General features: G+C 46.5%; 2 protein-coding genes across 6 annotated transcripts in view; both read left to right on the top strand.

The window, feature by feature from the left end:
• ABCB7 (ATP binding cassette subfamily B member 7) overlaps window positions 1-2,943 on the top strand; it is a 42,622-nt gene extending 39,679 nt beyond the window's left edge. For both annotated transcript variants that reach the window (XM_068151981.1, XM_068151980.1), the window contains one exon: window positions 937-2,943. In XM_068151981.1, the coding sequence (XP_068008082.1) occupies window positions 937-1,155 (219 nt within the window). In that variant the 3' untranslated portion in view covers window positions 1,156-2,943. The remainder of the gene's footprint in view (window positions 1-936) is intronic.
• Window positions 2,944-21,991: 19,048 nt separating this feature from the next.
• Window positions 21,992-24,317, top strand: part of NEXMIF (neurite extension and migration factor) — a 202,342-nt gene continuing 200,016 nt past the window's right edge. For 2 of the 4 annotated variants that reach the window (XM_068151977.1, XM_068151975.1), the window contains exon 1: window positions 22,566-22,765. The gene's annotated coding sequence lies outside the window, so the exon portion shown is untranslated. Of the gene's footprint in view, window positions 22,029-22,565; window positions 23,830-24,317 lie in introns of those variants that run through there. The other 2 variants (XM_068151976.1, XM_068151974.1) reach the window with 2 other exon arrangements.

Here is a 24,317-nt window from a genome sequence, read left to right as displayed (position 1 = left end):
GGAGTTGGGGCTGTTCAGTCTGCAGAAGAGAAGGCTCCGAGGTGACCTAATTGTCGCCTTCCAGTATCTGAAAGGGGCCTACAGGAAGGCTGGGGAAGGACTTCTCAGGATCTCAGGGAGTGATAGGACTAGGGGGAATGGAATGAAGCTGGAGGTGGGGAGATTCAGGCTAGATGTGAGGAGGAGGTTCTTCACCATGAGAGTGGTGAAACCCTGGAATGTGTTGTCCAGGGAGGTGGTCGAGGCCCCGTCCCTGGGGGTGTTTAAGAGCAGGATGGATGAGGCTCTGTCCAGCCTGGTCTAGTGTGGGGTGTCCCTGCCCATGGCAGGGGGGTTGGAACTAGATGATCCTTGTGGTCCCTTCCAACCCTGAATGAAACTATGAAACACATCTCTCTGTTTACATTTACTACTTAAACTGGAAGAGACATTAAAACTTCATGTTGATAGGCTTTAAATTTTGACCAACTGGACAAGAGGCATTTTCATTCCCATTTATTTTCAGTTGAGAGGAGCACAGCTCACTGTTTTTCATTGATTCATAGAATGATTTGGGTTGGAAGGGAACTTAAAAATATCATCTAGTTCCAACCTGCTGCCATGGGCAAGGACACCTTCCACTAGATCAGGTTGCTCAATGCCTCATCCAGCTTGGCTTTGAACACCTTCAGGGAGGAGACATCAACAGCATCCCTGGGCAGCCTGTTCCAGTGTCTCACCACCCTCACTGGAAAGAATTTCTCCCTGCTCTCCAGTCTGAACCTCCCTTTCCTGCTCACCATGTAACACACAATTCAGCGCATCATGTTCAGTCTCTCACTGCTACCCCAACATCCTTCTCTGTGCTAATCCCTATTGCAAACCCAAGTCCTGTGTGTTGGTAGCATTTATATTGCTGAAGGTCTAGGTGACTGACTGACTTTCCTTCTCTTGCAGGGTAAAGTTGTGGAGCGTGGTAGACATTCAGATCTCCTTGCAAGTCCAAACAACCTCTATTATGAGATGTGGCACACACAGAGCAGCAAAGTACTGAATAGCCACAACAATCCCAGCTGGGAAGAGAGAAACACCCGGATGTCCAAAGAGGAGGAAAGGAAGAAACTAGAAGAAGAAATTAGCAACAGTGTGAAAGGCTGTGGAAACTGTTCCTGCTAAATATGGTCCTGCATCCATCTTCTAAACCAGGTTACAAATGCACAAGATCACACTGGAGTGCAGCTCTTGTTTTTAAGTCAGCCTTCAAAAAACTTTTCCTGGGTTTTGCAGTTTCTGGGTTTTCCACTTTCTCAGAGGGACATCATTTCAACCAAAGGAGTTCTATTTTTACATATTTAGAAATCTCTAATATTCAGTGGCATCTGCAAGAGCTGGACTGTATCAGAAACTTCAGACTTCTCCACTAAGAGTGTAATTTATGGCAATTTTTTAGGCACTGGTAAATTCTCCTGGTAGTCGCTTGAGGTGGATTATTATATTGTAAACAGATTTGTCCTTGACTTACAGTATTTCTCATCATTAATGGGTGATAAAGATGTCATGTTTTAATTGTAATTGGGCTACTTTGAGCTCATTTGCTAGTGAGGAAGGTGCAATTTCATTTCTTCCATGGTGTTCTGGTTTAAAATGTTCCTCCTTGTAAAAGAATAAGAGAAGCCTTCAAGAAAAAATTAGAGCCTTCTAGTAGCAAACTAAATATTGGAGTTATCCATCTCACCCTTCCAAAACAACTTTCACAGGGGACTATCAGGAATGTTTGGGTATTAGCCTACAAGCTAACAGAATTTTTTAAGAGCTGGCAAAAATTTGTAGATGACAAAGTATTGTGTGACTTTACAGAAAACATAGAAAACATGTGTAAATAGGAAGAATTGGAAGTTTCCCTTAAAGGAAAGAACCTGAATTCAGGGTTCTGCATCCTCAGCATCTGCTGCAGCAGTCAACACAGAATGCAGTCACAATTTCTATTTCAGTCATGGTCTTAGGGAGCAATTAAGATTCAATAAAGCCTTCCATAAATTTCTATTATGTCATTAATGTATGAGAAAATGACCTGGATAATGTGGAAAGCCTTGCAATAATCATCTCTTCATTTCAATAGTCAGAACTTCTTCAGTGTCAAAAAACCTCAGGCACTCTGATTGGGTTTGTGTGGCGGGGGGGCTACAGGGGTGGCTTCTGTGAGAAGCTGCCAGAAGCTTCCTCCACGTCTGACAGAGCCATTGCCAGCCAGCTCCAAGATGAACCTGCCATTGGCCAAGGCTGAGCCCATCAGTGACAGTAGCGGCACCTCTGGGATTACTTATTTAAGAAGCAGGGGGGAAACACACGAGAGCAGAAGCAGTCAGAAGAGAGGAGTGAAGATGTGAGAGAAACAACTCTGCAGGCAGCAGTGAAGGAGGGCTAGGAGGTCCTCCAGACACCAGAGCAGAGATTCTCCTGTAGTCCATGGCGAAACCCATGGTGAGGCAGGCTGTCCACCTGCAGCCCATGGAGGTCCATGGTAGAGCACCTCACACCTGAGGAAGTGGATATGCTCAGATGAGGCTGGGACCCTGTGGGTAGCTGACACTGAAGCAGTCTGTTCCTGAAGGACTATGCCCCATGGAAGGGGCCCACACTGGCACAGTTCATGAAGAGCTCCAGCCTGTAGGAAGGACCCATGATGGAGAAGTTCATGGAGGACTGTCTTCGGTGGGAGGGACCCCACGCTGGAGCAGGGGAAGAGTGTGAGGAGGAAGATGGAGCGGAGACAGCATGTGATTAACTGACCACAGCTCCCATTCCCCATCCTCTTGCACTGCTGAGAGGGGGAGGCAGAGAATTTGGGAGTGAAGTTGAGCCTGGGAAGAAGGGTGGCATAGGGGAAAGGTGGTCTAAGATTTGGGTTTATTTATCATTACCCTGCTCTGACTTCTAATTGGCAATAAATTAATTTTCCCCCAAGTCAAGTCTGTTTTGCCTGTGATGGGTCATTGCTGAGTGTATCTCCCTGTACTCAGCTTGACCCAGGAGCTGAGCCTTATATTTTTCTCTCCCCTGCCCAGCTGAGGAGGGGGGAGCGACAGTGACTTTGGTGGGCACCTGGTGTACAACAGCACCTTACCTCCTCAGGGAAATTTACCATTTCTGGTTATCCTGGTAGAATTCTTCATGTTGAAATTAAGAATAAAAATCTTTCTCTTGGATGTTGAAAAATAACATCTTTCCTTTTTTTTTTTTTTTAATATTTTTTTAATTTCTTGCCTTTTTTTCCTGGGGAATTTTAGCAGTATAACTACACTGTAATTATGGTTGTAAATCAGATGCAAGACTTCTCAGTGTGGGCACTAGCAAAGCACTGAATTCAGTGCTGCTGGAAATTTAGGTGCAAATAGTGTTTGTTTTTTGATGTTATACTTTCCCCTATAAATGAACATAGGAACTAGTATAAAGGGGTGAAACCTTTGCTGTCGTTTCTGTTAGAAACTCATTTTGGCTGTATTAAAATCGTGGATGAAAACAAAAACCCACAAACAAACAACATGGTTGAAAAAAAAACCACACAAACCAACCTGGCATCAATCTCCAGTTTAAAGTGTAGCAAATGGAGGGACTTTTCTTGTCATTCTTGGAGTGCAGAAGCAAAGCAAAGCCTTATTGCTGTGGTGGCAGCTCAGAATTCTTCTAGCTTACCATCTTCCTTTTATTTTCACTAATTGTCTCCTTTTCAGTTTCCGACAGCAGTGAGGTTGGCTCTCAAGGTGCAGTTGTCTCTGAACTGCCAGAAACAGTTAGCAAAGGTTTATTCAAAAGTCTTTTTTCTCAGGCATCTCCCTTTCCTGTTTTGTGGCAAGTAAAAACCCAGCCCATGTGTTGTCCCTCCCTAGTCTCTCCCCACCCTGCAGGAGCTGGTGGTTGGAAGTAAATAATTTTCTCTGCTGTTGCTTGCAGCAGATCATGTGCAAAGGCTGAAAATGAGAATATTTCAGTCGTGAGATTTCTTTTGGCATGAGGGTTAGAAATGTCACTGAGCTGAAAGCTGCAGGAGAAGATTTTTCCTTGGTGAACGGTATTCCATGTTGCAGGGCTTCAACATACTGGTAACTGCAGGGAGCACAGGAGCTGGTGTGATCTTCACTGTCTGAAAGCAAAGCCATTCTAATGCCAAATATGATTGATTTGGGGAAGGGAAGTTTGCAGATGAACAAGTGGTTGTATAAAGCTGATGAATTTATCAGTGGAGATGGACTTTGCAAGTCCTCTGGGTATGGCAGGTTTGGGGATGAGGCTTATTTTCTGTGGTAGATACCAGAAATAACTCCCATTTGTTGAAATCTGTGAAGGGTTCACTACAGCTGCAATGTCATGAGCAACCTCTGCCATCAGTTTTGATGCCAGTCACTGCACTGCAGCTTTGTCCAGCTTTGAGCAAACTGAATGAGGGGAGGTAGCTCTTAACAAAGGCACTTAACTAAAAGCAGAGGCCAGTTGCAGAGTAGAATTTTTGCTTTGAAGAGTTGCAGTGAGTTTCTGGAGATGACAGAAAACTTCCTGTCTGGTGGAGTTGCTAGATAAGCATTCCAGAGTTTGGGGCTTTGTTTGAAGGGATGCTCTCTCTGCTTGCCTGTCTGCTTCTAAGGCACAGGTTATAGAAACAGCCTTCACCAGATAGCAGCTACACACAAGAAATGGAGAACGGGATGGGGAGAAAAAAAGCATCTGTACTAATGAGAGCCAAAAGGGTTTGCTTGCCCCATTACTTTCCCAAGTTAAATGGGACAAAATTCCTCTAAAAGCAGAAAAGGTCCTGTTGTGGCTGGTGCATTGTGGGCAGGATCCTCTGCTGCCTCAGCTCTGTCGGAGATGCAAAAACAAAATACTGAGTTACACTTTGTGAGCAGAGCCAAACTGGGTGATCATCTCAGCTGCTACAGAGTAAAACTTGTGCTCTCTTTTTGGTTTTATTGTTTTAAAAAATGGATGTAGTGAGGTGGGGGTTGGTCTCTTCTCCCTAGTATCAGGTGATAGAAGGAGAGGAAAGGGCCTGAAATTGTGCCAGAGAAGGTTTAGTTTTGATATTAGGAAAAATGTCTTCACTGCAAGAGCAGTCAGGCATTGGAACAGGCTGCCCAGGGAGGTGGTGGAGTCATCATCCTTGGAAGTGTTCAAGAAATTTGTGGACATAGGCATGGCACTTTGGGACATGGTTTAATAGCCATGGTGGTGTTAGGTTGGTGGTTGTCTTGATGATCTGGGAGATCTTTTCCTATCAAAATAGTTCTATGGTTCCATGATTTTATTTGTATTGATATATTTATGACTCCAAAGTGTCACCAATTAAAACAGACATTTAGAATGCTGAATGGCAGAGTCCTGGCTGTGGAGGGACTCTGCACTGGCTTCTAGGACAGCATCTGTGACTTTATGCTGTCTGACCACAAACAGGTCGGTTTTGGAGCTCTTTGCCAGCCTCAGTGCATCTTGATAATTCTGCTCCTCTGCAGTTGGAAGCATCACTTTTCTGAACAGCAACTTTTCATATTCTGGAACAACCTGGTTGTTTTTCAAATTCAAGCCACCCATCTACTCCCATGATAAAGTCTTTGTCTGCAGTTTTAGAGTGGAAAAAGCCTTTTTTTTTTTTCCTTTTAATGTTTTGTTCTTAAAGGAAACATGTTTGTGAACAATGGGTGTTAAAAGGGAGCTGCTCCTTGCAGTGTTCATCTATTAATGATGAACTTACAGAATTTGATTATAATTCCCATGTAAAAAGTTATTAGGCACAAGATATGAATACACAACACACTAATTGTTGCTATTCATAGAACGGGTTTTGGGTTGGAAGGGACATGCTCTAACAACTCCATGTTCTTTTGCTCGGGGTTCCAGAGCTGGACACAACACTGCAGGTGGGGTCTCATGAGAATGGAGCAGAGATTTGGGGTTCTTCTCACCTCTAAGTAGAAATCTTAATGGTTGGGGGGGAGGTTAGTTTGTTTTCACAAATGGATGTTCATAACTTGCTGTTTGCAGCTGATCCCTCTGTTTACCCTCAGCACTTCTGTTACATGGATGAGTAGTTACCTACCTCTCTTAGCACTGAAATGATGTTCAAGTTCCTTTTCAGAATGAAAATGTATAAATTCCCGTTGTACAGGGAGATGACAGGAGTTCAGGAACCACAACAAATTGTATAAATATCCTCCCCTGACTCCTGGTGTTCTTCAGTGTAGAGATAATGATTAGAAAATAAAAGATGTATCTTTGTGAATAGAAATGGGTGTCCTGTCAAAATGGCTCTTCCAGCTTTGCAGGAGATTGCAGGGAACACAGTCACACTGGTATGGACACTGAGAGCAGTGGTCTTACAGCTGTAGGGGCTCTGGGAAGCTTGGGATAGGTGTTTTAAATGAAAACAATGGATGAGGAGCTTGGTAATGACAGTGAAGCTGATCACAAATGATGGGGATGTGGATTAGTGTAAGGAAAAGACATTCCAGTTGACGGATCAGAGAGGTAAGTCCAAAGAGTGCACCTGAATTCTGTTCCCACTCAGCTTTCATTTAACTTTCAGTGCATGGAGCTGCAAAAACATCAAGAGCACTCATGTTGGATGTGTCATGCTGATGAGAATGACACATCAAAACAAATCAAGAAAAACCTTGACTGGTTCTTACTTTAAACGTCTGCATTTTATAAACGTAAACTCTCCACTTGTGAACAGCAGAAGTAGATCAGGGTTTAAGAATTTGCCTGAGCCCTTCATGTGACTGAAGAGAGTTGGGGTTGTTCAGCCTGGAGAAGAGAAGGCTTCAGGGAGTCTTAATTGTGGCCTTTCAGAACTTTTAAGTGGCTGATCAGAAAATAAGGCCTGTTGTGACAGGACAAGGGGTGATGGTTTAAACTAAAAGAGGGAAATTGGAGAAAAAGGAGAAATGTTTGACAGTGAGGGTGGTGAAACCCTGGCCCAATACATCCAAAGAGGTGGTAGATGTCCCATCCCTGGAACCATTGCAGGTCAGGTTGATTGTGGGTCTGAGTAACCTGCTCTAGTTGCAGAGGTCCCTGCTGACTGTAGGGGGATTGGACTAGAAGAGGTAGATCTGGAGCCTTCTCCAGACTGGACAACCCCAGTTGTCTCAGTCAGTCATTAGAGCAGTTACAATCCTTCACGTGATAATGCTAGATAGACCAGCAAGCTGTGTGCTAGGCTAAAGGTACCTTCCTGAGTAGACTTCCAGGTATGTCCCATGAGAGTAAATGATGATTAACATTCTTTTGAGTTACTGGGCACTTAAAGCAGGGCTGGTGGGATAGGCTTTGTGTGCATAATTAAATCTGTGAATTCTCAGAGCTGCTGTGCAGGTTTCCTGCACGTGACCACAGTCACCTCAATGTTTCAGCACAGGATCTCTCAGATGAGAAGTACCAATTGTACTGAGTTGCACAGTGGATTTATTAATTTGAAAAGAAGAGGAAAAATGCATTTTTACTGGTGTCTTAGGGCAGAATTTAAAATAGCATCCCCAAAGTTGAAAGACTAACGTGACAGCTCCTCCACATTTCATTTCCAGTCCTCAATGCTTTGTAGCTCTTTATGAAATTGTCAAGTAAAGCATTTATGTCACACCAACTTACAATGTGTCTTGTACAGCTATCAACCTTATCCTGGAGAGGGGGAGAAGGAGAGAATATTCTTTCCTTCCATTATGGAGAGAAAGAAACAAGTTGAAATATAATATACCAGCTGGTGTTGTGTCCTTTGAATACCTGGTAAAGTACTCTGCAAGTGTCTTCTGACGATTTTCCTGACCTTGTGTATGCACCAACAAATATTCATAGAAGTGGAGGCTGAAAAGATGAAAAGTTTCTATTTTACACTAGTTAAAGTGGAATATGAAGGTCAGTCTGTAACTTGGAGTGAACATTTCAAACAGTTGATCCGTGAATTATGAAATGGGCAAAAGATGGGGCTTACTGACCATGAAAAGCAGGGAAAGTGTTCTGGGAAGAGCAGTGCAGAGCTTGTGAGAGATGGTGAGTGACATGGTTTGTTGCTACTGTTACTGTTCTGTGATGCAAGTAATCTAAGGTATTTTGCAGGACACAAGGAAGCAAGAACAGCACAAGGCATTTTAGGCTGGAGTTTTTCCTTGCACCTTGTGCAAACTTCCCATTGGTTTCTTTTAAAGCCTGTGTAAAGATTTGCTGGTAATGGTATTTGGACCTGGGATAGTAAGGTCTCACTGGGAAGGAAGCTCTGAGCAACAGCTTATTAAATGCTAGCAAGTAAGTAAACAACTAAAATGCAAAGTAATTACATATTACCACTTACCTGGGGAACCATTCATCACCCGGTGTCATGAATGTAGGTGAATGTTGCTGTATTGGCCAGCTCTCCCCCGGGCTGTGTAGCAGCATCACATATCCCTGGAGCATTAACAAGAAAAAGATGTTTGACAGACTTTAGTCTTTTTAATCACAGAATCCCTGTGTGGTGAGGTTTGGAAGGGACCTCTGGAGATCATCCAGTCCAAGCCCCTTGATGAAGCAGGGTCACCCATAGCAGGTTGCCCAGGATCACAATGTCCAAGGGTGTTTGGAATCTCTCCAGAGAAGGAGACTCCACAGCTTCTCTGGGCAGCCTGCTCCAGGACTTCAGCACCCTCACACTGAAAAAGTTTCTCCCTTCTCAGGCTGCTCTACTCCAGGCTCAACAGCCCCAGGTCTCTCAGCCTTTTCTCCTCACAGAGATGCTCCTGGCCCCTCAGCATCTCTGTAGCATCCACTGGTCTCTCTGTAGTAGTTCTCTGTCTCTCTTGAACTGGGGGCCCCAGAACTGGACCCAGTACTTCAGGTGTTACCAGACTGGGAGGAATCTGTAAAGTTGAGTAACCTGGAAAGTTGTATTGCAGAGCACCTGAAGTTTATCTTTGAGGGTGTGGAGGGAATTGATTAAAGTTTAGTGGTGTGTGATGTGATCATAGAGTGACTGTGCTGGATGTCACTGAAAATGTCTTTTGCCCAAGCAAATGGTTTCTGAAGTTTCTAGGGTAAAAGTGAATGAATGACCTTAAGTTGTACAATGCAGCAACTTTTTTAAAACTTATATGTTACAGTATTTAAATATAAATATCAAAGGAAGAGGAATTCAGAGAGGTGAGTCTGGGTTAGTGGGGGAAAGAAGAATTTCTAAGTTCAACCCCCTGCGTGCAAACTTTGAATGCTCATCCCCGCCAGTGCTTGCAGGAGTTCTCATTGCAGCTTTGCCCACAGGCTGATCATTTCTCAAACATCACTTCACTTTGCTCTGTATCTGGGCTGCAATTTTCCTGTAATCCTACCTGAAATATTTCCTGTCTATGAATTCAAAGGAACATTGGCAGCTTCTGTCTTAGCTCTGGGCCCTTTCCCCTCATGTGTTGTGGGGAAGTGCCGCCTTTGAAAGGACCTTACCAGGTGACCTTGGTGGGATGGGACATTGCACAATGAAGGCCCTTGTGCTGCCTGTGGACCTCTCATGTAGCAGCTCTCTTGTGGGGAGAGGCTTGCTCTATGAAACCTTTCTGCCACAGTGCCTGCTTATTCCAGCTGGGCAGGCAAGTAGCATGAAATATGAGGAAGCTGCTAACAGCCTGCTCGGAGCTGGCTTTTGTCCTCTGTGGCTTATATGTTATTGGAGTTGTGCAGGCATCTGATGTTCAGCAGTGTCTGTGTGTGATCATTTTACCTAGCAGAGCCTCCAAAATGGTCAGAGGTGGTATCACAGAGAAAGGTAGCTGCACACATTTCTTGCAGTGTGGAAAGAATAATTTTGAATGTCATCTCCACCAAAAATTAGTGTTTACCAGAACCCTTCCACTCTGCTTAGTGGTGCTGCAAAGAGCATCATACATATCTGGGCAAGCATGTTTTCAGGTGCTTAGCATTGTAAGAGGTGGAGGCAATTGAGTCCAGCTCTCATTAGCTTTGTGCTTTCTTATCAGTTCCCGGGGACTTCTGATAGAAATTTCAAGCTGACCACAGAAACCTTCCTCCACCACATGGAGAACTCCATGGCTAAAACCACTCAGGGTAGGCAGGATTCAGCCCTCCTAAACAAGAAGGTTCCTGTGCTTGCTAGCAAGGTGCAAAACGTGAGGATGGGCTTTTTACAAGCAGCTACTGTTGCCTGGGCTGTGCTCCCAGCAGAACTGGTGGTTGGAATGTCCATCAGGTGTTAGACTCTCAAGTCACAAAGTATTTTGCATGCAAAAGTGATCGATTAAAGCTTTCTAAGACTTTCTTTGTGTCATAGGTTTGTGCACTAGTTACTGTAATGCTGTTAGACTTAGCTGGATACTTCCATGATGCAAGGGCTCTCAGCCACAGTCTGGGAGGTATTTATCCACACACCAGTGTTTAAAACACTTTATATCTTCTCGTAATTCCTGCAGATAAAGCCATCATGCCACACCATCAAGCCCTAAGCACTAAATAAAACCACAGAGACCACAGTTAATAAAAGAAGGAACAGGAAACCACTAAAGGTGGATGGCAATATTGAGAAGATAAACAGCACAGGAGTAATTGAGGGCAAGCTAAATGCAAATAGCACTTGTGCAAACCAAAGGGAAATACATGAAGCTGCTTTTCAGTGTATGATCATCTTCAGAAGCTGACAAAAATGTTTTCTGTAGATTATTTTGGGGGGGTTGTTTTAATTTAAGTCCCCAAACTTTCTAGCTGTTATTTAGTCTACTGGAAAGCAGTCAAGGTCTAAGAAGTAAAAGTCCAAATGATTTCTAATAGGTGTCTAGAAAAGCAAATCCTACAAATGGCTGGTTTTAGACTTGGATATTAAAGTCTCTGAGGAAGTTCATTCAGTGGAAACATAAGCTCATGTCTAATGGCAGTGCCTGATTTAGACCAAAGCTGCTTTCCTGACATCTGAGCTGTCCTATGGAGCTCCTGTTCTAGCCAGAAAACTGTGCAGACTTTCACAGACCATAAATTCCATGGCATACATCTCTTAAGTACTTTGCTCAAAGGAATGTTAAGCTCTTTTACTAAATCTGCAAATTTATAGCTATTTGACAACTTTGAGTTTACAGTCTGACAGCTCTCGTCACCAGTCAGAACGTGAGGAGCAGAGTAAGAGGCTGCAGTGCTTGCTGGGGACTTACAGGGATCTTGTAATAACAACCAACTAGGAAATGTTGGAAAGCTGTGACAGTCTGGGAACTGTTTGTGACATCTGTTAAACATGCTTGGGTTTGTTCCTACTGACTGCAGTGAGATGCAGGTGGTATTTCATAGAAATGGAGCAATTGTCTTCCAAAGTGGGAGCCAAAAGTCTTCATCCAGGACTTTCCACAGTGTCACTCAGGTGAACTTCCATAGACATGACCCTGACACAATTCTTAACACTTGATTAAAAAGAAGTTACTCAACAGATTATTTCTCTCTGAGTGCAGGAGAAAATGAAGTGAAAATAGTTAGCCTATGAACTCTGCCGGGAACAGAAGAGGAGAGGACCCTCATGGAATCCTTGCTGTTGAGTGCTTTCAGGTGACCAGTGCTGTCTGCATGGGAAGGGGATGCAGACTAATGGCTTTATGGTTCAGAGCAAATCAGCAACAATTTAAAAAGAAATGGACAGTGTTAGAAGAGATGCAAACTCAGAGGTCATCTAACTGTAGAAGGCCTTGAATATGCAAAGTGTCTAAGTGTGTTCAGTCAAGTAGAAGACCTGTGTCTTTCTACGAGATTCCTTGCTAGATTAGTTTGTTGGGCCTTGTGATGGAAGTATGTGGTTCTTAGTGGAACAAAGTTTCCTCTAAGACATACTATGCAGGCAACTTGTTTTAATACACACTGTCCTTAAAGTCCTCAGTGCTGAACCTGCTTTAAGACTTTCTAGAATGGTGGCACAGACACAGAAGAAGAACTTGGTTTGCCAGGTAGCTACAGTATAGCAAACTAAATTCAACCAGTGCTGCTCTACCCAAGGACTAAGCTGTCCATAAACAGAGGACATGAATTAATTATTTTAGAAACCTAAATCCACCTAGGTGATTAAAGTTAGCTTTCCATTCTTTCCAAGAGCTCCTCCAGCAGCTTATGGTTCTCTCCAGGGGCTCCAGACCTTCACACCAGCCTTGGGTCAGGTTGGGACAGAGCATTTCTGATCCTACCAATGAGTCACCTTGAAGCTGCTCCCCAGCGTAGATTGGAAATGGATCTTAGTGGCTCAGTCTGCAGTGTATCATATTGGGTTCAGTTTTGGGCTCCTCACTACAATAAGGACATTGAGGGGCTGGACCATGCCCAGAGAAGGGCAACAAAGCTGGTGAAGGGACTGGAGAGCAGGTCTGGTGAGGAGCAGCTGAGGGAACTTGGCGTGTTCAGCTTGGAGAAGAGAAGGCTGAGGGGAGACCTCAGCTTCCTGAAAGGAGGTTGGAGCCAGGTGGGAGTTGGTCTCTTCTTCCACATAAGACATGACAAGAGGAAACAGTCTCAAGTTGTGTCAGGGAAGGTTTAGGTTAGGTATTAGGAACAATGTTTTCACTGAAAGAATAGTTAAGCCCTGGAACAAGCTTCCCAGGGGAATGGTAGAGTCACCATTCCTGGAGGGGTTTAAAAGACATATGAACATGGTGCTGAGGGACATGATTTAGCATTGGACTTGGTAGTGTTGGGTCAATGGTTGGACTTGATGATCTCAAAATTCTTTTCTAGCCTAAAGGATTTTATGACCCTGTATTATACCATTTGATGTGATGCTCTGTTTCTGGAAGTGTCAAAAATACTTGAAGTCTGTAAGGATTAGCAGAAACATCTTAGAACTGTTTGAGTGGAGTCCAACGTGCTGCCAAGGTACAAGAACAATATAATCTACAAACCAGATAGGACTAGTTAGGGAAATTTTGATGTGACCAGTTACCCAAACCCTGCTGTTTCCATCAGCTGAAAACTGAATGTTGTATGTGAACCTTTTCAGTGCGACTGACCCTTTCTGTGAGAGTTGTCTCAAGTGCAAAGACAACATCCACATCCAGGCACGCTGTCATACACATCTTTTTGAAGAGAAGCAAGAACAACATCAGAAAATGATCACACAACTGAGAATATGTATTTGTCCTATAAGGAAGCTCTCTAAAACCTTCCAAAGGTCTAGACTTCAGTCTAGATTAATGCATGTGGATCTCAAAATCTTGCGACTGTCATCACAAAAGCCACTACGAAAAGGTTGGGAACCGAGACCTTGCTGTAGCTCCTACAGATAATTGCCTGGCTCCCTGATGCCATGTGAGGTGAGGTTACTTCACACAAGCAGTGCAATTACCTGCTGTACAAATGGAAAATGAAATTGCAACTCTGTGTGCAATTGTCCAGAAGACACCCAAACTACAGGCTATCTATCAGAACTGCTGCCCTCTTCTTCTTTGGGAGAAAAGCCTGCATTATTCTCTCTGGAAACAATAGATTTGAAGATGTTAATATTTTTTTTAAATGTGGCCTTTCAAGGTGTCCTGTGAAAGATGATGATCTCCCAAGTGTTTACACTGGTTTCTGCAGCTTTCAATCTAACAGAGAGAAAAAAAAATCTCATCACCTGAGACCTCCTCGGGCTGTAGTGTGAGGCTAAAATTTGGATGAGTTTAAAGAGATGAAGCTGGCAGCAGATACAGGACTTAAATACAGGTTATGTGGTGTGCTGAGAATGGATTGAATGGCCACGTGCTGTTTGGATGGACTAATAACTGAATAAGTGGTTTTTCCACCCCCCACCCCCCCCTTTTTTTTTTTACTTTTCTTATCCAAATTAGAGGCAAGACAGGGGGAAAAGAACCCAAGCATACCAGTGGTGGATTCCCTGGAGGGGGAGTGTGTACATCACACTGGAGACAGAGGAGGAGGTTGGTCCTTTCCTGTTGAAGTCTGAGGCAGATTAACAGCAAATCTGTTGACATGTCTTCTGGAAGGGAGAAAAAAAATTAAATTCACTGAGAGATTATGAATTACCAATTAAAACAAAAAAAGCCTTGGTTATAATCACTCACCATAAAAGAAATGTCCTTTAATTTTAACTTTAGTCTTAATTTTGGGGAAGATGATGAGGAATGTAGGAGGCACATTTAATCTGTACTTACTGTTGTGTTTCTTTGTGGTTCTGAAAGCAAACATTTTGCCTTGAGAAAGAAGCTAAATTGGTTTGCACAGGTGTAAAGCTTTCCTTTTATTAATATTTAAATCACTGAAATGCAATTTAATATTTTTTTTTAATCAGTCTTTGTTGGGTTTGAGAGCATTTATTGTGTTAGGAGGCTCTAAAACCCAGATCTATCCTTAAAATAAATTAATAAAAATCTCATGTGAAAATGCTGAAACTAAGTGGAATGTTTCCAGAAAAATCAGGCATTATTATGATATATTTTTTTAAGCATGTGTAAAATAATCCTGACTTCCAAAGAGATGCTTGAAGTTGTTTGGATAGAGTTGGCATCTGCCAGAGTAGAGTCACACATAAGATAACATGATTGACCATTTTTGGCATGGGATGGTCTAAATTGGCTCATCTGTTGGCTGTCAGTCCCTTCTGAATTAGATCCAACTCTTTGTAGGCACGTTTCCATCTGGTTAAGTTTAGGACTCAAGCTGTTTATATATTAAAAAAGAAGAAGAAAAAAATAAAGTATTTTGTACCAATAACAGTTTCTGGGAAAAGGTTTTTTTGCTTGTGTTCCTGATGCATTTTGAAATTATTTCCTTTTCTCTACTGGTCAAAATAACCTTCTAAAGAGAGACAGAAGAGGTATCCATGTGTTACGTTAAGACCCTTAAAAGATGCAAATAAAATGGCAAGAAATTAAAATCTTTACCCATCCATATTTAAATATATGCCTATCTGCATGCTGATAATTCTATAATATGCTGTTCTTCTATATTGGAAAACCAGATTTTGAGTCTGCTAATATTTTCACTGTGTGCATTAGGAAAGTAGGATGAATACATGCTGTTAGATTCTCATTGAGCCCTTCTAAGATTGGCCTCGCAGTATTTTTATGCTGAATATTAGCCATCTGGCACTGAGTGCTGCAGTATTTAGTGCCACAAATAATAATGAAAAATATGGTAATATCTCGTGATGCTTTAACATAAAAATATAAGACAGAGGGTCTAAAAGCTCTGGGTGTATCATCTCCAAGCTGCCAAAGCATGTTGTTCCCTCTGCCCTTGTTTTCCATAAATGATTCTTTGATTGGAGACAGCAGTGCTAATAGGGAAGTCGTTGGTTAATGCACAGCAATGAAACTGCATTTCTTGTAGTTAATGAACTGCAGTCCTGAGGAACAATGGGGAGGGAAAACTCTGAGATTTGTTATACTTTTCTCTTCAGGTTGATGTGGGCACATCCAAGAGATGCAAACGAGAGGCGTGACCTGGTATAGACAGGAGCAGGCTCTGTCCTTTCCATGTCACTCAGACCCTGTAGAATCCTTGCAATGGAAACAAAATGGCCTTTTTCTTCTGTCTCCCCACATCCAAATATGGTGTGGGAACTGTTGCATATTCAGTAAAACCGCGGCTAGGGTGAGTTGCAGCTAACCCATAGATGTTCCCATGCTTCTGGTGCTTCAGGAAAATAGTTTAAGGATGTTTAGGTTCAAAGGAAGTGAGCATTTTCATGGATGTCCATTTGAGAGAATCCTTTTGATGCTGAGATGAACTTACTTTTCTGTATATCTCTGAGGCTGGATTTACTTTTGAAGAGTGGCCAAGCAGCAATGGGGATGGCAAGGCCTCTGTGGCCATGTTATGTTACTGCCCTGTCTGCATGGCAATAACCATCCTCATCAGCTCCACTTGCCATGGCCTCTGTTCACTGTTGGAGTGTCCCCTGTTAGAAGCAAGAGCATAAAGCAGAAGGTGCCTGGAGGCACAAGGAGCTTAATGTTTTCTAAAGAAATTAAATAATTTATAAGAATACAACAAGCAACAATTCCCTCAGCAAGAAACAGGACTGAACTTTTCTCCTGTTTTCATGGAGCTTGCCCCAAACAGAGTATCAGAAAAGGTGCCAATGGACAGCAAACCTTGAGTTTCCACCTGCTAATAGAGTCCTCACCAGCTCTTGTCACTGTCATCTTTGTCCGGGAGTTTCAGCTGCCAGCCAGCTTGGTCAAAGCAGCAGTGAGGTTTGGCCTATGGGATATCCAGAAACATCTACTGCACCTCTGGTTTCTTCATCTAGTGCACAGAGCAGAGGTGTCCAGCTTCACCTGGGACATTACATTTACTGTCCTGAGTAAATCAAATCAATAATGACTTGATTTTTTTCCAGGCCTGTGCTGGATCAAGTATTGAGGAACAGAACATTAAGTGTGCCCAGGCTGTGTGGAGCTCACTGCTCCCATGCCAAAATTCTGTGCAGAATTGCAGAAGCCTTAAACCAAGGGAGACAACCCCATCTCTCAGTTCTATTTCATACTCATCTGTATGCATCTCCTGCACTGGGCTGATGGATGTAGGATTCCAGTAGAGGACCTGGGCCCTGATAGTGATGTTACATTGGGAGTTGCAGCTTGGGGGCTGCCAGATGCATGCAGCTCCACAGCTCTGCTGCTGCAGTTGATTGTCCCGTTTCAGAAGCTGCCACTGTCCTTCATCCCAGTTTTCCCTCTGTCCTTCATCCCAGCTATCCCTCTGTCCTTCATCCCAGCTTTCTACTGTGACATACTCTGATCCTTTTGCATTCCCCAGATTTTGTTCTAAACCATACTCATTGCAAAAACATGATACCATTCCTGAGCCTGTTTTGTTGTTGCTAGTTGTTTTTTTTTGTTTTGTTTTCCTTTTTTCCTCCTCCCTGCTACTCCAGTAGCCTTCCCTAAAGTGGCCAAGGTTGTTAGCCCTGCCAAGGAAAGGAGAGAACACAGAGCCTTCTGTCCGCAGTGTTTCTCTTGGCCAAGGCACAGATGTAAGCTTTTCTTTCCTCCTGTTCAGAAGCCCCCAATAATGAGGTGTTTGGCCATGGAAACACAATAAGACAAATGCACAACTGAAGCAAAGACTTAGAAGTTCAAGTTGAAATGTTGGGAGGGAGGTGGGAAGCAATGGAGAAATAGAGCCAAACTAATTTAGGGAATCAGAGCCTGTTAGCAGCAAGGTTTAAGTGTTGTATCCAGAGGGACCTTGACAGGCTGGAGAGGTGGGCACAAGCCAACCTCATGAAGTTCAATAAGAGCAAGTGCAGGGTCCTGCATCTGGTTCGAGGCAATCCCAGGCACAAATACAGGCTGGGCAGTGACTGGCTGGAAAGTAGCCCTGAGGAGAGAGACTTGGGGGTGCTGGTGGACAAAAAGCTCAACATGAGCTCTCAATGTGCTCTTGCAGCCTGCAAAGCCAATCAGATCCTGGGCTGCATCAGGAGAAGTGTGGCCAGCAGGTCGAGGGAGGTGATCCTCCCCCTCTACTCAGCCCTGGTGAGACCCCACCTGGAGTACTGTGTTCAGTTCTGGAGCCCCTATTACAAGAGGGATGTGGAGGTGCTGGAACGTGTCCAGAGAAGGGCCAGGAGGATGATCAGAGGGCTGGAGCACCTCTCCTATGAGGACAGACTGAAGGAGTTGGGGCTGTTCAGTCTGCAGAAGAGAAGGCTCCGAGGTGACCTAATTGTGGCCTTCCAGTATCTGAAGGGGGCCTACAGGAAGGCTGGGGAAGGACTTCTCAGGATCTCAGGGAGGGATAGGACTAGGGGGAATGGAATGAAGCTGGAGGTGGGGAGATTCAGGCTAGATGTGAGGAGGAGGTTCTTCACCATGAGAGTGGTGAAACCCTGGAATGTGTTGCCCAGGGAGGTGGTCGAGGCCCCGTCCCTGGGGGTGTTTAAGAGCAGGCTGGATGAGGCTCTGGCCAGCCTGATCTGGTGTGGGGTGCCCCTGCCCATGGCAGGGGGGTTGGAACTAGATGATCCTTGTGGTCCCTTCCAACCCTGAATGAAACTATGAAACTATTGGGCCATGAGAGCGTCAAAGGCTGCTGACCTACTGGACTCTCTGACCTTAATAAGAAGGATTTTTAGCCTTGTGAGGAGGTTGCAAGGGAGAACTGGGTGGTTTTGGGTGGAGGAGGTTGCAAGTAGAGCAAGGAGCCTATCAAGGAATGAAGAAGCCTGGACAACTAATCTGGGACCCTCCTCATCTTCCTTCCTTCTGTAGATCTGTCAGGCCTGTTAGAAATTTGTCCTGCCCAGGTAGGTCACCAACAGCTTTGAGTTTCTTCTGAGTGTTCCTGAAGCATCACCCATCAGGGCAGAGAGAAGATATGGACAAAGCAGCACTGCTTCCCCAATTCCTCTTACACAGCAGACTGGAAAGTGAATGCAAAAAGACGGAAGTTTTGAGGGTGTCTTTCCACAACCTTTGAGGTTTATAATGACCAACTATTTTGGGGAGAGTTGTGATGGCTGTTTGACAAAGCTCCAAGTTTTGCCAGATGTGGCAGACAGGAAAGGAGAATTTCTGTGTGTGGCAGTTTTTTATTCCAGCTTTGTGTCTTCTTCAGGAATTGCTTCAGCCTCAGTGAGTCACCGTTTGCAGGCTCAGCATTATTTCCTGCAGCATACAGTTAGTTCTGAATTGTACGTTAGGATCTAGGAAGACAGGAAGGAGGAGATGGTGTGTGTCTCTCACCCACCTGAAGCAAACACATCTCCAGCATGCAGTGCCTCCTGTTCTGCCAGTGGTCTACATCACACCATTCTTGTTCAAAAGTTGGTCCTGGAGTAGGGGAAGAAACCCTCTTCTGCTCATTGTGGCAGGGTAGAGTAGGGTAGGAGGGTGATGTCTCCTGTTCTCCTGCTGCCTTTTTCTTTGGTTTTTTAAGGTTTGTAATATCTGGGCAGCTTTATGCTCGAACCATGGGTTTCCAGGCTTACCCAAGAGGGTAAAAAATCACATTTGTCTCATACTTGTGCCACAGGCAAACCAGACTCCTACTATGAACCTCTGCTTTTTTCTCTGGTAGTGTCTACCAGTGGGACTATGTGTAGCAGATGAAGGATTTAACCCTTATTGAGTGTTCCTTGGTGAGGCTCCCATGTGTGAGGAAAAACAGGCATCATGAAAAGAAGGACTGATCAGGAAACAGGCACTTGGAGGACTGAAAACACCATGTTATTGGCCTGTTGCCATAATCCAGGTTCTGCTATTTTAGGCTTTGACTTCTGCTTCCTAGACAGGCAGGCAAGCGTAGGCTCCAGCACATCTCTGTGTCTGGGCACACGGATTTGGTGTGAAGACAGCTGGGAGGATGGGACAGATGTAAATGTCTGATCTGCTCCATCTTACAGGTTGTAGGGAATGATTATGATGCACGTTGCAGCTGCACTGTACTGGGGAGGTCAGGAGAGCAGCAAGGGTGCGTGGCAGGGCAGAGCAAGGCGCAGGCTGGCATCACAATCACTTCTCGCTCAGGGTTTTACTGAGCCCTCCCTGCCCCAGGGAGCTATCTTAGCACCTTGCTCTCACACCTGTGAGGCTCTTTCTCTGACAGTCAGGAAAATGAATACCCAGCCATGGTGGGTAGCTGCACTTCCGTCATGTCAGCCCACTTTCTACATCTGTTTGTGGCAGTACATAAAAAGATCACAGTGTACAGATTGTTAATTTTTGAGATTGCCCAGGAAGCTGCATAGAATTTCATGCTGCTGATCGATCAGCATTGTGGTAGCTCTGTAATTGCAGCACCTTCAATGAGTAGCGTGTGAATATAAGCAAAAACAAAGGCATTATATTGTATCACAGCTACAAGGATAATCTTTGAGCCTTTATGTTTGTGTTCTCTCTACAAGACAGCATTTAAATAAATACTTGGGTTGTCGTCTTCTAAACCAGATCCAGGTGCAAGGCTTGTTTAATTGAATGCATCTTTTCATCTCCTCGACGGCTCTCCCCACGCTTACGTCTAATCTTATCTAAGTGATTATATTCTGCTGATTGCTGTAGTTGCCAACCTCCCTGCACTGCTGCTGTCTCCTTCCCAGAGATGCCAGGAGGAGTTGAAGAGGGCTGAAAAACACTCCGTTGGTGCCCTGGTGCTCCTAGTCATATAATCTGGGATGCAAGGAGGTGCCTCAGGAGAGGAGCTGAATGGGTTGCCCAGGGAGGTGGACTCACCATTCCTGGAGGTGTTCAAAACCCATGTAGACATGGCACTCAGGGACCTGGTTTAATGGCTATATTTGTGTTAGGTCAATGATTGGACATGATGATCTTAGAGGTCTTTTCCAAACAAAACCATTCTATGATTTGCTGGGAATACTTTTGAAGGTAGTGGCCCGTGTGTGAGTGTGCTGGGGGCAGACTGATTGAGGGCAAAACCTCCCCTAAGTTCATGAACACCATCCAAATCTGCATTTATTTTACTGAGCAGGTGCCCTGTCACCATCTTACCTGACACAGATTAGTCACTAACTTATATTACTTTAATTTTTATGTGTGTGAAATAAAATGCAGTAGTGTGGTAAAGATTACAAAGGTAGATGGACTGACCTGTGTGATTTCCACAGCAGTATGGTGATGGTGGAGAGAAAAACCATCCTTCAGGATCAGACTGGGAGGTGGTGATGCTGTGACAGCGACTCCTTCTGTGGACTCAGTCAAATCCCCTCACTGCTCGCTGGTTTTCACAGCAGGGCACAACACCTGAAGCCTGTACTCTGCCACAGTGGGAACAAATCATCTGTTCGGTGTATGGCATAGCCTGGGCAACACTGTTAATGGAGACCAAATGAGATTAGTTGCTTATTTTATAGTGCCAGAAGCTGATGCATAAAGTGTTCTGAATTCAGAGCCTTATGTATGTTGCTATATGCTATTCCTGGTTTATGACTGCATATACACAGGGGGCTCCCTGATGCCGTGAGGACAAGGACTGAGGTTCTCAATATATACCATTTTAGTCACAGTATTACACAATCAACTTTTTAGACTCTATGTATTGTGTTGTTGAAAAGGCAGCAGAATTTCCTGTACACTCAAGTGGTAACTTCAGAATAGGAACCTCTCTAAATACCACAATTCAATTAACTGAACTTAAAGGCTAATACTCCCCTTGCTTTTCCTCAGTTGTAGCTACCCTTTGCTCAACAACTGTGTGGATTCAGAAGACTGAACAGCGAAACTTTCAGCCTGTCCCTCAGTGCAATAACTCTGGACATGGTGCCTGTGTGAGGTGAGCAGCGCTGCAGGTGTCATGGAGAAACAGAAGTGCAATACCAAAGGCTGTTGTGGGGGACCTGTGAGAATGGGTGTATTTTATAAGCTCACAGGCTCTATAGATGATCTATAATGTAGGTTCCTGCCTTGACTGTTTCTCTCACCCTCCTGTTCTGCAAAGGGCAGTGTCTGTGAATCCATGCCTTCCCCTTTGGGTGCTGGGCATCAGCAAGTCCTAAGCAAGCTGGAGATGAAGCAGCCTCTTCCTTTTAATGGAATCTGAACATCAAGCACAGTTATGCATTAATAATGTGATCATGGAAATAAACCCGAAGAGTTGCTGCAACCCCTGACCCCATTTCCCATCCTCTTCCCCTGCTCCCTTCTGGCATCTATTGCTCTTTGCAGTATTAGGAGAGGATTGACAGACATCACTCGGGAGTCAGTTTCACTTCTGTGCCCCAAATGAGCAATGCCTGGGAGGCACAGCCCGCCGCCCGCCTTCATTGGGAACCACCTGCCGGTACGGCCTGGCCTTCTCGGCGGCCGAAACACCGACCGAGAACCGCTTGCTTTGCCTTCCTCCCGGCTCCCATCTTCCCTTGCCGGGATAAGAGCATCGCCGGGGCCCCGTCCTCCCCAGCCCCGGGGGATGCCGCCTTTCCTCCTGGGGGTTGCCATCTCTCCTTTCTGTGAATGCTGTCCCCTCAGCCACTCTCGCCCACAGGGCGGGCTCGCAGCCACAGCTGCCGCCCGCATCCCCCACCCAAAGGCCGCGCTCCCAGCCCGGGACCGGGTCCCAGTCGTTCCGGTGGTGGCGGCACCTGTCACCGGGCCCAGTGGCAGGTGAGGTCGCCCTGTCCCGCCGGGTCCCGTGTGTGTGTGTGTGCGGGATGTGTGTGTGTGTGCGGGGCCGCGGCCACGCGCCCTTTATGCCCGGTGGCGGCGCGACGCGCGCTCCCGCCGAGCGGCGGGAAGGGGGGTGTGAGGTGATGGGGGGGGGGGGGGAAGGGAGAAGAACACACACGCGGGCACCGGTCCCGCGGCTTTGGGAACAATGGCAGCGGCGACGCTACCCGGCACCTCCCGAATGGGCACAAGGCGGTCGGGGTTGGGGCGAGGGGAGGAGGCGAAGAGGGAGCGGCCGCGGCGGCAGAGAAAGAGGTGGCGGCGTACGGGGCGAGGCGAGAGCCGCCCCCCATCTCTCCCTCCGCAGGGAACGCGGGGCCCCCTGCGCGCCGCTGGGGGGGGGCCCGGCCGTAGGGCGGCGGGACGCTGCGGGCCGTGAGCGCTGGCTCCGCTGAGGGCCCTGAGGCGGCGGCGGTGGCAGCGACGGGGGAGGAGGAGGAGGGGCGGGGGCCGGCGCGCGCGGGGGGGGAGGGGCGGGGGCCGGCGCGCGCGGGGCGGGCGCGTCCACCTGCGCGCGCCGGGGCCCCGGGCGCATGGAGCAGCGCTGAGTGAGTGAGTGAGGGAGGGAGGGAGTGAGCGAGCGAGCGCCGCAGCCGCCGCCGCCGACACCGCCTGGCGGGCGGGGGGACCCGCCGGCCCCGCGCGGCCGCCTCCCTCGCGGGCCCGGCGCTGAGGTGAGTCCCGGCGCCGCGCTTCTTCGTCCCCCTCCACCCACCTTCCTCCATCCTCATCCCCATCCCCTCAAACACAGCGCGGCGGAGGCGGCGTGAGGCTGGGAGGAGGAGGCCGCCGGGGCGGCGTTTTGGGGGGTGGGTTGCTGATGGCAATTCTGGCCTGCGCGGCGGTGCGGGGCGCGGAGGCCTGCGGGGAAGTTGGCGCGGCGGAAGGAGCAGAGCGGTCGGTGTGTGTGAGGGGTGTGGGGGTGAGGATGGGGCGGCCTGAGCCTGGCAAGTTGGCGCCGTGTCCTTACGCCCCGCATCCCACCCATGGGCAGGTGCCGCTCCAGGCGGGGGGCGCCGCCCCGCAGGGCCCCGGGGGGAACAGGCTTCCCCCCCCCCAACCTTCCTCCTACCCCCAGCCGGCTCCGCGGCCGCCCCCCAGGGCTTCCCCCGCCTCCCCTCAGGCCCCGCGGGGTTTATTTACAGCGGCCGAGGAGGCTGGAGAGGGGGGCTGCACTTACTTCAGCCTCAGCCAGAACAAAAAAAAAAAAAAAAAAAAAAAAAAAGGCTGGGGGCGGGGGATGGGATTTTATTTTTGTTAAATAAAAAAGCCTCGACCCTGGAAGTAACTGTCATTCCGCGTATTAAACTAGAAAACTGGCTAATCAAATAAAACTGGCTCATTGTCTGAAACTCTATCCCAGCGAAAAATGCGGCTGTGAATATAATTAACCATCTGTCTAGCGAGCGGCGGAGAATTTGGTTCGTGCGGTTTTCATGCCGGTCTCGGTAATTCCTGAGCCGCCCGTGCAGCGGTGGCAGCGGTAAATGTGTTTTGCTTACTAAGTGTAAGATGTGACCTGCGTGTGTGTGTGTGTGTCTGCGTGGATGATGCTGAAACGGGGAGGGGGGGGGGGGGAATAATGCAAACCCTCCTCTCCGAAATGAGCCGTGCTGCTGGCGAGCAGGAGGCTTTCTGATCTATCAACCCAAACAAGGTGTAACGGGACCGGCCGGGCAAGCAGGGCTGGTGCGTTTTCTCTCGGTGATGCTCTCCGCTCGGAAGGAGCGCAGGATGGGTGCGTATTTGGGGAATTCGGTGGTTTGGGTGTCGTGGGTGGGTGCGTGCGTGCGGCCAGAGGGGAGTGATGCGCCTGTGCGAGCCAGGGCCTCAATGAGCCTCTTGCGTGAAAACAAAACGGCTCCTCTGTGATTCTTCAACCTTCCCTGAGGTTTTCCCCTCCCTTCTTGTCGGTGGTTTGCTCGTGCCTCATGCTCTGCACTGGGGGGCTTCACCTGAAACATGGGTGCAACCATCAACATCCTGGTATTCCGCTGTGCCTTCTCGGTGCTGGAGGTACCTGCTGTTGTATCGCTGGAGCAGCGTGGTAATGCGGTAACCACTGTGCCCACAGCAAAGAGTCTGCTGGAAAGTGGATCCTGTCTGTGTCTGCCTCTACACATGCTGGTGCTTATTGGTTTTGGTGGTTTTTCTTAGTTTAGACAAGGGAAGGATACAGAAACTAGAAAAATAACGTCAGTGCTTAAGCAGGTAGGATGCAATTTA

This window comes from Melanerpes formicivorus, unplaced genomic scaffold, assembly GCF_026170545.1.
Source record: "Melanerpes formicivorus ecotype bairdi unplaced genomic scaffold, bMelFor1.0.p_v2 SCAF_22, whole genome shotgun sequence".
NCBI classification, from domain to species: domain Eukaryota; kingdom Metazoa; phylum Chordata; class Aves; order Piciformes; family Picidae; genus Melanerpes; species Melanerpes formicivorus.
The sequence above is the reverse complement of the archived record's forward strand: the minus strand, read 5'-3'. Positions and strand labels throughout refer to the sequence as shown.